This window comes from Battus philenor, unplaced genomic scaffold (genome assembly GCF_028537555.1).
Source record: "Battus philenor isolate CCGP_79_NKW_IND1 unplaced genomic scaffold, ilBatPhil1.0.hap1 SCAF_18, whole genome shotgun sequence".
In the NCBI taxonomy this organism is placed as follows: domain Eukaryota; kingdom Metazoa; phylum Arthropoda; class Insecta; order Lepidoptera; family Papilionidae; genus Battus; species Battus philenor.
Genome location: NW_027181680.1, coordinates 6,274,353 through 6,289,810, shown reverse-complemented (window position 1 = coordinate 6,289,810; position 15,458 = coordinate 6,274,353). Strand labels below are relative to the sequence as shown.

The 15,458-nt window shown below is 32.1% G+C and overlaps 2 protein-coding genes across 3 annotated transcripts in view; one reads left to right on the top strand and one right to left on the bottom strand.

The window, feature by feature from the left end:
• The first annotated feature begins 126 nt into the window (after positions 1–126).
• The window catches only part of mor (SWI/SNF- related protein mor), a 28,665-nt gene continuing 13,333 nt past the window's right edge, over positions 127–15,458 (top strand). Inside the window, exons 1-5 of one of the 2 annotated variants that reach the window (XM_068763443.1) lie at positions 127–362; positions 1,394–1,513; positions 11,543–11,647; positions 14,329–14,497; positions 15,048–15,202. In XM_068763443.1, the coding sequence (XP_068619544.1) occupies positions 246–362; positions 1,394–1,513; positions 11,543–11,647; positions 14,329–14,497; positions 15,048–15,202 (666 nt within the window). In that variant the 5' untranslated portion in view covers positions 127–245. Of the gene's footprint in view, positions 363–1,393; positions 1,514–11,542; positions 11,657–14,328; positions 14,498–15,047; positions 15,203–15,458 lie in introns of both variants that reach the window. The other variant, XM_068763442.1, reaches the window with a different exon arrangement.
• On the bottom strand, positions 2,309–9,211 carry LOC137920248 (regucalcin-like). Its single transcript, XM_068763527.1, has 6 exons — positions 9,012–9,211; positions 6,324–6,459; positions 5,470–5,673; positions 4,064–4,282; positions 3,515–3,627; positions 2,309–3,123 (listed from the first exon to the last, which is right to left on the bottom strand). The coding sequence occupies exons 1-6, from the start codon at positions 9,099–9,101 to the stop codon at positions 2,875–2,877; spliced, it is 1,011 nt and encodes a 336-aa protein (XP_068619628.1). The 5' UTR covers positions 9,102–9,211; the 3' UTR covers positions 2,309–2,874.

Genomic DNA, 15,458 nt, shown 5'->3' with positions numbered 1-15,458 from the left:
TTTCCTTTAAAACAGAATCAGAATTAAGTATAACTATTACAGAAATTCAACGTTACTTATATTCTAAATATATAAACAAAAAAATGTGTCAGTGGCAACACAAATAAATTAATGTCAAACATTACAGTGACGCCGACTACGGTAAACCTTCAGTATTTTAGGAAATTAATATTAGCACTCGATACCTAAGTGATTATTGAATTAAAACTCAAAGTTCAGTGCTAATTGTATTTTCATTTAGCAAAATGGCTACTTTAGGCCCTAAAAAGGATGGAGGGCCTAACGTGGAGTTTTTCCAATCTCCGGAATCGCTAACACAATTTGATCAAATTCGTGTTTGGCTTCAAAAGAATTGCAAAAAGGTTTGTTTAATTCTGTTTTAGCGTTATGATCACATTTTTATTGAATCAGATATGAGATGCATAAAGCATATCATTTGTTGCATAGGTTACAATTTGTGTTTTCACAAATAAAACTTTTCATTGAAATGTTAACAAAATATACAAATTTACTTATTATTAATGAGTTTTTGTTAATCAAGTATTAAACTGTAAGATTAAGCTAGATTATTCAGTTATATAGATTCGGCATATATGGATGATAACATCCCTCCATTATTGTCTAGGGTATAATGTCAACCTTATAGTGTTTAAATTTAGATATAATCACCTCAATGTATCATGCATATAGCTTAAATCTGACAATTGTTATAAACCAAGTAGTAAAGGGAACAATAATTTACATTTATTATTCTTTGTTCAATTCTATGTTTAATTAATGGTTTTGATTTTTTATTATAAATATGTGTGTTTGTCTTAAACATTATAAGCGTAAACTTAATATTAACGATATAATTTTTCAAAAAACTATAGTCTTTTTTAAACTAAAATCAAAAAATTTTAATGTCTTATTCAATTGTCTTATAATTCTTTGTTGCACATGAATGTAACAATCATATTAGTCATAATTTGAATATTTGATAATTCTGGATATTTTTTTAATAAATTTGGCGAAAACGTCAATTGATGGTAAAATGTTGTCGTTCATTTTAATGTGAAATAATTCAAAATTAACAAGATTTTTAATTGTATGCATTTTTTATATTTTTCACACATCTATAATTTGTATATTAATTAATATTAAATTTTAATGACATTGGTTTTTATTGATATAAAATCAAGACTTACTGAGATAATTATACTTCATCAGGTTTACATTATGAAAGTTAGAAAAATATTTCTTTGGTATAAACAGACTGTCTAAGCAATCTCTGTAAACAAAATACCTTATTAAAAAGATATTTTTTACATACTAATGTGTTATTCTTTTGGAAAAGTATAGTATACTTTGGTATAATTTAAATAAAATAATTATTCATATATTCTCTTTGTAGCATGTACAAACAGATCCTCCAACTAAAGAAGGCCTCTCACAACTTGTGATTCAACTAATTCAATATCAAGAAAATAAGTTGGGGAAAAACGCTTCAGATCCACCATTTTTGAGGCTTCCGGTAAGTCACCATAGCTTGCTTAATTAATTGGTGATACATATCTATATATTGAGCATATTGTTATTTGCCCTTCTTCGCAAGAGGCTGTATAGATTGGTAAAGTGTTTAGAAAATCATCAAAACTGTAGAGCTAAAATGTTACTGTTCTTGCAGGCATTATAGCTACTGTTATGCAGAAAGATATTCATTTATTTGCATTAATATCAGCATTATTTATAGTCATTATATGTGTATGTAACAAGAAGAGTCTAATTTCATAGAGACTAATCAAATTGCGCCCCTCTAACAGCATCTGGAGAACAGAGAACTTTGTTAACATTATCGGAATCCACCAGATGTAAGTGAATTACAACTAGTCCTTGAGCATTTATGGGATTGCCATATATCTATGACTGAACATCCTATGGCTGAAATCATGATTATGGCATTTTTCAACTTAAAGCTACAAAAAGTTCGAGTAGCACCCTGCCCTGAGAAGTATTAAAAATAAACTTGAACAATTGAAATTTATTGTCTTGTGGCGATGATAACTGTGATGTTGTTTTTTGTTGTAACAAAGTAGTGCTTTATGCATGTTGGTATTTGTAGCTTCATTGGGGATATTGTAGAGAAAAGTGGTTTCATCATCAATCTGTGCATTGTTAACTTACACCATTTTTGAATAGAGAAACAAGAAGTAACAGAAAAATCGATTTTATTCAAATTTAAAGTAAAAGTGTTGCCGCTGTTTAAAATAATAATAAAATACATTATTATAAATTTTGGTATTGAATAAGAGATTCACTGCTTTCTTGTTATTGTCTAGTAAAAACTCATCCTTATTTAAACAATTCAAAAGTTTTTAATCTTCAATTCTGCTATATTTTACTGGAAAATGCTATATAACAATTGTATTTAAACTAATCTATGCAAGGTTAGTAAGGTGGTAAGTTAGCTATCATGAAATTACATAATTACTAATTATATGTCACAATATAATTATATCATCAATCTTGGTTACATTTGATCAAATTGCAATGTTTTTTTAAATTTCAATGTGCCTTAAGTAGACATATTCTAGAGCAGTGAAATAACACACAGACAGACAGACTTGTGTTTTTGATTTTAACTAGCATTCTTCTATTAAGTTTTGCTTAAAAATTTTAAAAATTAAACTCCAAAATCAAGATAACATGTTTTTATATATAGCTGGAAATCCATTCATGTCACATTAAAAAATAGTTTTGTAACTGGGAAATATAGGATTTGAAATATATTATTTGAAAAGTAGTGATTTTCATTAAAAATTTGGACACATGAACAGGTTGTCATAAAAATAAAAACCAACTGAACTATAAAATGGATACAATTAGTTTATCAAATCAATATTCAGCCACACCCGGGAATAGGAATTGATTTTCAGGTAAACCACTAGCCCCTGTTCCTTCAATTGCAAATAGCGATCCCGCATCTGGTTGTTGAGCCAATTCCACAGCGTTGAGACCAACATTACTGGTTGTAACATATAATGTTTCCAAGTTATATCCACCCCACATAACAGAAGTCACTTTGCTCACTGGTAGATTATGTTGCTCTAGTAGTTTTCCCGCTCTCGAATCTATTTTGATAACCTGAAAATTTTGAAACTCTTTGTAAACTGTAGATCAGTGCTATAGTATGAGTTAAGCTGTATTGTAGTAATGGGATAATATAATACATTTTGTATATTTGACTGCAGTATGAAGTCTGTTGGAACAACTAGTATTTTAATAAAAAAAACAATTAATTTATTGTATAATATTGCATGGCCGGAAGTAAATATCTTAATATACAAAAATAAACAATGCGGAATTTTAAACAAGTTGGGCACATACAATTAGGGTAGCAGTGATAGTTCGGCCCAAAATTTTAATCTCACAGAAATTTGTTATAGCACCACATAGTTAAGAAATGTATTTAATGCTAACAAGCAGGCAAACTTATTTGTTAAAAATAAACATGTATTTTTGTGATTATATCTACCTTTCCGCCGTTATAACAAGCCACCCACAAATTGCCATCTCTGTCGATAGTCATTCCGTCAGGTACTCCAGTTACATTATAGGCTTGGAAACTGAAAAGAGTTCTTCTGTTACCTAGAATAAAGGTAAATTATAATAATAACAACAAATTAACATTTTATTATATTTTTAATACATATAAATATTAACTCTGTCTTTTTGTTTCACGAACCTAAATTATTTCTGTTTCGGGAGATTTTTTTTCTCAAACCAAAATTTATATTCTTGATTTACATTTTATTGTACATCGAAATATACATATAAGCAATTTGTCTAACGCTGGTTCAAGTGTAGATCATACACAAAAATTTATAGTTATTGATAAATCTCTTGTTAAACACGCTGTAAATTGTAGTTTATAAATAACATTGTTATTGCTCGAAGCGATCTGTACTAGACAACTATTAAATGGAGTTGGTATAAAATTTAAAAAAATGTAGTGTTAACATTCTGAAAAAATTCAGAAATTATATTTTAAAGACGATTTGTTAGTTTTATAATTAATACTTACGTATAGTTCCTGCTTGTAAATTAAAATCAAACACGTCAATGTTTCTTGTAGGCGAATCAATGTAAAACATGAATTTGTTGTCTCTAGTCCACGCGATGCCATTCGATATAGATACAGGTCGCACCTTCACTGCAGGCTCTAAACTGTTATTTATATCCATCATATATAACGTGCCTTGGTCCTTGTCTATAACGGAATCAGTTTCTTTGCCCATAGTACCTAAGAATTGTGTCCATAGTAATGAAAAGTTCCATACAGATCATACCAGATTATATATATAACCCTTTGAACTCTGAGAATATTTTATATAATGACATATATATTTTATCATAAAAAATGCTAGACAACTTTTCTGTTAAACAAAAAAAAATTGTTTATTGAGAAACTAGTTAGCTGCTTATTCTTCTAGTTCTCGTCGTCATTTTCATGACTAATCTTGGAAGTGTTTCGAAATTTAAAGACTAAAATATTTGCATAAATCGATCACCAGAGAATATCTTTGAAAAAAAGGCATTTTGGAAAATTAAATTGTTTGCCCAATAATATTGCAAACTCGGTGTTTTTATAAGTCCTACTACGTTCAGCAGTGGACATTCTATAGACGAAAATACGATGATGTAATGTATATTAACATTGTTCAAACAAGGTTTTGTGTTAGGTATCAAATGTGCCTGATATTTTTCTACTCGGTCCGATTTTGTATTAGTTTTAGTATAATAATGTATCCCACATTATGCATACTTATGAATAACAAAAACAATGCAGCTATTGTTGTGAAATTTTTAAAATGATATTTTAGACACCAATTACCGTGTAATGATTCTATACATTTTATAACAACATTTTTGTTGTATATGAGCAAAATAACGTTTTTTTTTGACGACAATGTTGAAAATTAATATTTTGTCAATTGTTTACATAAGAGAGTCCAACATTCAACTTTTTTGCTTTTATTATATAAATTTAATTTTCATTTTGAATTCACTGTGAACTGTTTATGTTATTGAATTTATTAGAAATTATAAATAAACAAGAAAGGACCAATATTTAGCCACTTCCGCACATGCAACACAGTGTTGGGTGAATTTACGGTGGCGGTTGTGTAGTTGGCATTGTCTGTCGCGTGCGCATTTACGAGCGGGCTAGCGGGCGGTGCACTTTCATGCACGACAACCACTGCATGTGCGGAAGTGGCTAAATATTGGTCCTTTCTTATTTAGGATGGACTTCCGCAATGTAACGCCTGAATCCATTAAATATAAATAAACAATTTTTCACTTGTAAATATTTTTTATATTGTGAAGTTCTGGATACCGCTATAATATACGCGACCATAAAAAACTGTACATAGGGTTTATTAGATTCGATTAAGAATAGCAAACTTTGAGACAAGAAAATTATCTTACCAAACCAGAGGCGGCCACGAGCATCGACTTTTCCATCATTGATTCTATTATCAGGCAGACCCAAGTCGACCACGCTCACTAATCTCAAAGAACTGTCGTTTGGTGGTCCATCCCACGACATAAGATAGATTTCTGCTCGTACTGCCACCAGGAGCAGTCTTGGGTTGTCCTTCACGGTCACTGCGAGAGACACGGGACCATAACCTGTAGGAAAATAAACGTTATTAATTACCGGGATCTTTGTAATAATATTTTGGAATTCATTGTTCATTGTCTTTCAAGACAGTTTGAAAAAAAAATCGGTGTAGCAGTTTGCTATTATTAATGCATAATTAGAAAGTTCCGTCCTTAAAAAAATCTCTATATTGTAATCATATTCCTAAGTAGAAATTTGTATAAATCACTAACATATTTTATATATTTTCGAGTGCCCGTTAAATCGATAGAAGTTAAAATTTATCCGAAATATTGTTGTAGTAGATGTATTTCATTGTATCGAAATACGAAAATTTCCATAAGTAATGCTAATTTTAACAGGCGCGTAATGTCCACAGCTGGACCTAGGCGTCCCTTATGGATTTCGGATACCGCTATAAAAGATCCTGTTACCTTAGATTTTTTAAAGACTGCGTTTAGAAAAAAAGGTATCACCTCGATAAAATGATTTGTTTAAAATGATTAAATTCTGAACAAAGTTTTAATTTAAATTTGTTTTAACCATAATATGTACATTACAAAAACATAAAGCTCTAGAATAGAAAAGTAGTGTTTATACGCTTTTATCTTTTCAGCTTTATCATGTAGTTTTCAATTACATATTATTAAAGCATGATTGAACATTGTGAGGTATGTACCAATTTCTCTAGTAGTCACGTTGCCAGATTCTGTGTCCAATCTGTGCACTTTTTGTTGCATTATATCGACCCAGTAAAGTGCATTTTCATCTGGAGACCAGTGGGGACCCTCGAAGTGCGTACCACCGCGTTGTATCTATAATAAATGAAAAGCTAATTGTTTATACAGGTATAATATACAAAATATGTAAATTTAATAATTATAACAACAATTTAATATCATCATCTTCATTTTCATCATTTCGAAAGTAAGACTTCCTCAGCAGGGTATGGGCTTCACCAAAATATTTGCATCCGACGTCTTCCGAGGACCCTAAGGTCTGACCATCTTTTACGTGAACTTCCTACGTAGCGCTTGCCGATCCGTGGTCTCCATTCCAAAACCATAAGGTCCCAAGAGTTATTATCCCTAGGGTTATAATAGTAAACGATGTCAAACAATCACGAATTAAAGACACGTAATTCTTTTTAACTTTTTTAAATAACTTAATTTCGTACCATAATCACGAGTTACCTAAATTCAAATTAATTTTCACTCGAGTAGGCATTTACATGCGGTTTTGTGTCGTCGATTATTTTATCATTATAAGTACTAAGCTACCTCCGTTTCGGAATGGCCGAATGAGTGAATGACCGGCTGATCTGTTGAAAAAAGCGGGCCAGAAACTCAAGTTGCCATTTTTCTATGAAATTTAACAATTTATTTGTACATCATTACATCAAGCATGCAAATATGTGAACAAACCAAGTTCCATACATTTAGATCAATTAAAACCTCTCGATTGCAGTAATAAGATCTATTTAATAATATAAGTTTAGATTTAAAACTAAACAGAACGTCTTAGATATATTGTGGACCAAGACCCATAAAGGATTTGTTAACTTCTTGAAGACCAAATTTAGGCGTTACGAGTATATTTTTATTTCTTGTATTTATTATGTGCCTAACACCATTTTTATTTTAATAAGAGCTTATCTATTTAATTATAAGCAAAGTTTATAGATAATACCTATATATATTCGCAGCGTTTACATTTTCTTCTGATGAAGAATTCATTCAAGATTGTGTTGAAATAAAATTGTTATAACACGTAGAAAATAATATTTTTGTTGTTATAAGGTAAGTCTATTTTAAATGAATACACTGCACTAATCATTGATGGCATGCAATTAGTGGATCTTTCTACAAAAGTTGTAATTATTTTAAATAATGTTAATCTTCACAATAATTAGACATTATCAATATAATTACTTAATTAATATGATAATTTCTAGGCTGTTTTCATTAGCCCTTGCTACTTAATTGTTTGCTATGATGAACTCCTGAGTAATCTATTTTCAAAGGCCCGCATAATTGTGGTAATGACATAGTTTGATAATTTACTACAGAGAAAGATTGTTAATCTTACTCTCGCTCGATGAGCCAGGGAGACACGGATATACCCAGAAGTTCTCTTTAAGAGCCAATCGGGAATGGGAAGATAAATATTCCGTAGACAAATGAGATGATTGACAAGTTGTAATGGCGGAAGACATGCCATATGACAACAGATGTGCGTTGGGCCCATAAGCTCCTTAAGGTCGCACAAGGTGGACAGATGACTAATTACGTCTAATGTCGTTCTGATCTAAATGAATTTGCATTAATTCTCTATTTTTATTAGTTGTTTTTTCTATAAAAATTTGCAATCATCACCAAAAAATAAAAGGTTTAGAAATGAGTTTTCATAAAACAGTTATCTTTTCGAGGAATCCCTGTTAGTTAATTAGAATGTATAAAAATTAATGTGTTTATTGTTGACTAATCTGTTATATTGTGATCGATGGCCTTTTTAATTATACATAAACCTTTGTAATTATACATTAAACATTGGAAAAAAACCTTTTGACTGAACTGAAATACAACTAAAAGGTCTGGTAAATAGGTTGTAATTTGCCTTACGATTACAAAAAGATACCCATAATTTATTTTCATATTATTAACTATCTGTCTAGATTCTTTTAACTTTGTGTTCGGCATAAAATAATTCGCGTATAATTTTTAATTTACAACACATTGTAGATTTTTTATGTGAGTATGTTCGCTGCCCGGTGCACACCATTATCCCAAGTTAAATACCATATCTGAGTTGTGCTATATGTAATTTCACATAGCGGTCCACGTATTTATTTCAATAATATATTTTTCTTGTATTTTATATTGTTCATTATTTTGATGCGATGTTTAGTTTCGTGAAAAATTTTATGATTTTTATGCACCGATAATCCTATATCCGAATGTGATAACACATAACAAAACTTGAAGCGCATAGGTCATCTAGGCTAACTTAGATAAAAAAGTACATAGCACTGGGAATGTTACTGGTAAATTGATTAAATGTCTCTCCTCATTTCAAACTTAAAGAAAAAAGGAATAAATTCAAACTGCGTTTATTTTGACTGCAAGTTTTTTTTAATATGTTTTATTATATCCTATTCGATGAATAAAGGCCCAAGCAGTGACCCGAAGGAGCCTTAAAGCTTAGTCCTTTTAATGAGGTCTAGGTTAAGCGCTTTCGGCCTCACGCCACCTACAGAAGCTGTATATATCAATGGGTAAACAATATTTGTGGATAAAAAAAATCTTAATTTACCTCTTAAAGTAATTGCAAATGTAATCGTGTGCAGTTAAGTAAGATTGTAACTTACTGTTTTTATAAGCGGCGTCGTTAACCTCGAACCGCATACTATTTCTAACCAAAAGACTAACGCGAAAATTCTTAGAATAACGGTTGCCATTTGAACTGATTTTATTTAAATCTTTTTATATTTTATAAATGAAACACTCGTCCGCAAACACAGTCTTTTGGAGTACCAACCGGTCTCTGGCGTTGACACTAAGAGTATGGCCCAAGCCCGCCGCCGTCGCCTTCACTTGTTGCGTCATTTGTACGAGAATTGTTTAATCTGGGGGCTATGATTGCAACTGAATGAAAAGAATACTGAATGTAGATTTTCGTTTAGAGATTTGTTTTTTTTGTATGTGAATTATAATGCCGTTAATGGTATTCTGTTAATGAAGATATTAATAAAACTGCGTATTAAAATATTTTTGTTTAAATTATCAGGTATCATATTTCTCTTTGAATTTTATTTTTCTAAATTTAATTTCAAGATTTCCACCTATTTCATCAAGCTCACTCATTAAGATATTTCTAGAACAATAGAGTCTAGTGTTTTGAAATTTGGGGGAAATATTCCTTTTGCTATGTAAAATTCAGCTAAGAATTTGGATTTTTACAAAATCCCACCCGCAAAGAAGGTTGAAAAGCGTTCATTAAGATCACGATACTGACGGAGGACAGCTCGTATATATAATATATTAGGTGTATATGTTCTTTTACTGTATATTATTTCACAAATTTAATATATTAAATATATTATCAATTATCGGTGTCAGTATCAAATTATCGGTGTTCTTGAATTTCCTAAATTTTAGGAAATTCTCAATTTTTAGAGCTAAACAGTAATTTTTCATATTAAATATGTATTTTAAAATAGTCATACTATTTTAAAATACATATTTAATATGAAAAATTTAAAACAATGTGGGGAAAAATTTTAATATGATTTGTTCGATTTACATTATATTGTTTGCCATGAAATATAAAATTTCTATCGAATGCAATTATTAACGCTAATATATTTTAGATTGAAGGAGTAGGTTTACTTGAATAATTGAAAAATAAAAATTTCTGTTAAGTGACTAACCATTAAAGTCTATCTAGGTTAACTGGCAACAGGGCTTACGAAGGCTGTCGGTTAAGTAAATTTTTTTGTTACCATAACACGAAATTAGCAGAGTCTTTGTCAAAGTAAGCTTGCCAGGATTTTGAAATTAAAAAAATTGTAGACAGTGTGTAAAAATAAAATATATGCTTATAGTCATGCAAAATTAAATCAATATTCGCAATGTAATCGTCCAGTATAAAATTATTGCTCTATAAATGCGTGCGTTTTAACTTCATTAAACGATTTTGAAAGCTAACATTTAAAAATGCTCAAAAGGGTGGAAGAAAGAGGCAAAGCGTTTCATCTGAAAAATAACATAAATCATGTAAAATTTATTTTAGTCGCGGTGTATTGTTGTATAAGTAACAAATATCTTCGACACAAAAAGTATCTTCGTCTCGTCTTGGTCACGGATCAGGAAGACCGTTCCGCGGAAGTCTGTTTAACATCAAGGCTTTAAAGTGGAATCGTATTTTACACAAATAATAAACCTGCCTATTTAAAGTAAAACTAACATATTTTACTGTCAATATTACCTTGACCCACTGAGGTTTTATTTAGCAAAAAGAAAAATAATACAACCTCGGAACTCATTTTAATGTTATATTGTGTCCGCGCCTAAATTGTTATTAAAATAACAATCTTTGTTTTAACTATAAGAAGTTTTGTTTCGGACGGAACAAAACTTTAAAATTACGACGTGGAAATCTGTGTATTCATTCATTAAGACCAATTCAAACTTTGCTTTAAAGGAAGTCATCGCACTGTACAACATTACGCAACTAATAAGGCACACATAATGGTCGATTATCGTTTCAGTACAGTCCGTAGTGTTTGATTTTAAGACTGCTGTATATAGTACGTATGAGAATATTTTGTTTATAGTATCACTGGTTTATATATATGTACAATTTAACATATAGCGGTTAAATTAAATAGTTGTTAACCCAAGTTATGGCCAAATGTTCGTAAGTATTTTTATAAAAAACAAGCTATTAAATCTTCCTTCACTTAACTATAGGCCGCTAGGGCCACGAATCGGCAGCAATATGACGTCCATCCACAAGGAAGGATACAGGCCGTTGATATGCAGGATACAGCCGTCTTCTAACCGTTGATATTTAGAATCCTGCGGCTGAAATGATGATAGTAATGATTAAACTTCAAAAGTTTAAAAAAATTGTGGAAATGACCATAAAGAATCGTCAAAATTTATTGTCGGCTCTTCTCAGATCAGGGTGCGTTGGAGACTCTCATAGTTTTAAGTTGTAATATGTCATTACAGAAGATATCTAGTTTCTTTCAATTTAGGCTTTTTTGACATTCTTCTTATGACTTACACTCACGGCCATTAAGTAATTCTATGTCAATATTAATATAAATAAATAAACAATGTTTGATAAGGAACTTTGTCATCAACTTCGTCAGGTCCGTTGGTATTGTTGCAGATGAAAGTGTTCATGGACATGAAGCCGGGCGGTTCGCTGTGCACGGTGCTCGCCACCATGTTCCGTTTCAAGTCGGAGCAGCGGTGGCGCAAGTTCGACTTCCAGGTCGGTAAGGTATGCACTCGCCCGCACGCCCGCCTCGCTCACCGCAAGCCCCTCGCAGCCCCCATGCAGCCCCCTCGCCGCCCCCCGCCAGACCCAGATGACCTAGCCAGTTCCCGCCATACCACGCGACTCAAAAACTGCATCGTTAGCTACACCCATGCCTATGACAAATCATTTTCCAGCTCATTTGCACAGATTAAAACATATTTTCTTTGTATTTCAAAATAAGTCGTAAATAATAGTAATAACGTCATAATTAAATCTAAATATTTTGTCATACGCATGTTGTAGCCCTTTCAATCGCACGTTCTGAGGGTATGATATGACATTAACAATTTACTTTGAAGTAAAGACGGTACGGTATAGGCCGTAGGTAATTTCCCCATAGTTAATTATTCAATTTAATATTTATTAAATTTACTTGTAGTTTTGTGTGACGGCTTTAGTAATGATAAAATCTGTTTCTTTCACACAATTATCCATATCTTTTGTAACCTTGTGATATTCCTATTGATATAATACATAGCCTTTTGTCATGGTTCTACGATAATGCAGGAAGATATTGCCCATTTTATTAATGACAAATTTTAAAACAATGATCCTAGGGTATGCCAGTTATCTAATTAATTTACCATGATCGTTTGCGATCTGATACCGATGATATAATAACGTAGTGACAACGTGTCGGTGATTGAACGCATAGAGTATTTTAAAAAAGCTAAATTTTTTCCATCTCTCCTATAACACACTTATGAAGAAGCACAGTTGAAAATAATTACGCATTTTGTTTTATCCACGCGTTATTACACCAATGGAATCTCTATATTACGAAAAACTTAATACGAGTAACATGCATTCTGAGGATCCATTATAAATTATTAAGACACAATTTCACATGGGCAGCATTACTGAGTCGACTTTTGCAGCATGATAGCCGTGACATCAACATGTGTATGTACATGTACATAACACTAATTTACATTTGGCCCTCAATACAATTCCTCGCATTTTCCCACGCAGTTACTATTTAATATAATAATTTTATTCCCCGTCCCGTTTCTCACTGGACAACAATAAAGAAAAATAAAATACAATCTTGATTTATGTCACCGTGAAATTTTTATAGACTTGAAATATTTATAGTGATATAACTTCCGGTTTTGAAGCTGTGACTCTTTGTAAATTCTCGTTTTAACGCAAGGAAAGTTTGCTAAAATTGATTAAATTATACCTATTCTTTATTTGCGAACTTGATAAAGGATAAGCTAAAACAATGAAATTTAACCAAAATATAAAAGTCAAAATGTTTAATAAACCATCAAAGTCGTTCGATAAACAATACAAGATTTAAATATATTATTTCTTGAAGAAGATACGCATTGTAATGTTTTATTTTCTTTGACAATTATTGATACAAGAAATAAGGTTCGAAAATATATAAAATAAAAACGTTTAAATGCAATATTTATGCATTAAGTATGAAATTCATTTTATTCCGTTTCATATGGTTCATTACGTTGCAAATCGCTTGTTCTGGGATTTGAAGGTGGGTTTCTTTGTTTCATGTATATACCACTTTACATTTGGAATTCCCCATTTACTACCGTGACATTGTAATGTCTTTGTCAAATTAACAGTTTGTGTTTTGTCACTAATATAATGTTTTGGGACTTTTGAAACTCACCCTTAGTGTTTGCATGTATCAAGTTCTTTTCATCTAAATTCACGAAATGAATATTGGTTTTTTAAATATTTTTCTTAATCATTACTTTGTTTGCTTTTGTAAAGAAAAATTTTTGATGCAGTAAAAATTTAAAATTACTCTTTTCTAATTTAATTATTGCACAAATATCATAATAAATAATATTTTGTTGCTAGATATAAATATGTAATAAATATATACCTGTACAAAAGTGATCTAATGGTCTATTTAAAAGTGGTTCGCGTGTCTGGTAAATACTGTGTCAATCGCCTTTTAGAGCTTCATTCAATTCAAGATGATCGAGCGCCGAACTTGCTTGGCCTCAATATCTTTAAAGTAACTAAGCTTTGGGGTTTCTTTGGAAGTCCCACGTTGGGACTCCCTCGGAAGTCCTCCGAACGCCCTTAGAGGACCCTGCTTTGTTACATATTGGGAAGCTAACAAACTATTCATGAATCATGGGTTATCTACAGGCTAATGTGTCCCGTGAGAAATTCAATGGTATCCCGTTGACAGACAGAGAGACTTTTGCGTTGTGGAGTTAACAAAAGTATTACATAAATATAAAACCATACGGTTTTCTTTACCAACACTTTCACAATACCGTAATTTGAACGACAGTAACCTAGTGGCTCAATGTATTAGGGTATACCTGCAGCCCCCAACCCGTTAATATAAAGACATGAGAAGACCTAGCTCGCGTGCCACCGCTGAGCAAAGAAATATGTACGGATCGAGTCATCTCGAAACTGTCGCTCAAAGCCTCGTTAAGTAGGTTGGAAGAAGGCTTGTTAACGAGGTTAGTGAGGAGCTCAGATTTTCTTACGAAGTCGTCATAGTCATCTCTTATATTATATCTCCAGTATTAGGTTGTATTTTAAAAAGCTATTGAACTTTACGCTTTATTTATTTTATGTATATTGATTTCTTACTAAAGTCAATCTTTTTTTGCTCCCTCCCTCGCTTCCCCCCTTTCCAGAATCCTTCGAGGAAGGACCTCAACGTGCAAATGATGATGGAGATCGAGTCTGCTCTGTTGAGTGCCGAGATCATACGCTCGCCGTGCGTGTACATTCGTCCCGACGTCGACAAGGCCACGGCTAACAAAGTTAAAGATATCGTCAGCAATCATCAAGGAGAGATTTGTGGTGAGTGACTTTTGAATTCATATTTTATTTATTTATATAAAAAGTAATACACCTTAAGCTAACTTATATTCCGATGCATTTTTATTCCAAGCTTTATTTATTTTAGAATTTGTGTAATGGCGGACCTAATGGTGTGAATGCTGTATTTACAAAATTTCATTATCTGATGTTAAGTCGGTCTGCCTAAGACCGTTTCGTTTATGCTTTTCAGCTACTATACTTACATAAGGTATTTGCAGAATATATATATATATATATATATATATATATATATATATATATATACACATAACAAGTGGACCGTGTAGCTCATTTGGCAACAATAGCATTTAAAGCTTTTACATCTATTTCTAATCACCCTGTATAACCTGATATGTTACGGTTAATATGGCAGTATAAACTCTGTGGTTACAAATGGTTAACAATATTTAATTTGATAAATATCAGTCCAAATCACTACTCTCTTTACACAGCGATATGTCGCCACTAAGAGACATGAAGCGGTGTGGGGAATATTAAATTTGAAATAATGCATGTGGTTGGTCGACAGAGGACGAAGAAGACGCGACGCACATCATCTACCCTACAGTAGATCCTCTGGAAGAGGAATATGCCCGACCCGTGTTTCGACGCGGCAACAGCGTGCTGGTGCACTGGTACTACCTGCCCGACAGCCACGACACCTGGACCCAGAACGATTTGCCTGTAAGTTCTCATCAACACACACGCACACAAATTTACAGGCAAGCATGCACGTATACCACGACGATTATTTATAATTTAATGTACATATGTAATTCAGATCGATTCATAAATGAGCAGGTCTTTAGACAGATCTTCAGGCAAGTTAAAGTGGCAGTGGGCAGACTGCGTAGCGCAAAAAATAGTTAGCCAGCGGCCATCAGGCTATTGGTTCTCAAGGTTCTGCAATGGAAACCACAGACGGTCAAACCAAGCTTAG

What these genes read in the sequence shown, in the direction of transcription:
- LOC137920248 (XM_068763527.1), bottom strand. Translation starts at nt 9,101, where the DNA reads ATGGCAACCGTTATTCTAAGAATTTTCGCGTTAGTCTTTTGGTTAGAA. An exon ending in CGTGACTACTAGAGAAATTG is followed by an intron (nt 5,674 to 6,323) that starts GTACATACCTCA and finishes ATTTTCCTACAG; the next exon opens with GTTATGGTCCCGTGTCTCTC. An exon ending in CTTGTTATAACGGCGGAAAG is followed by an intron (nt 3,124 to 3,514) that starts GTAGATATAATC and finishes CAAAATTTTCAG; the next exon opens with GTTATCAAAATAGATTCGAG.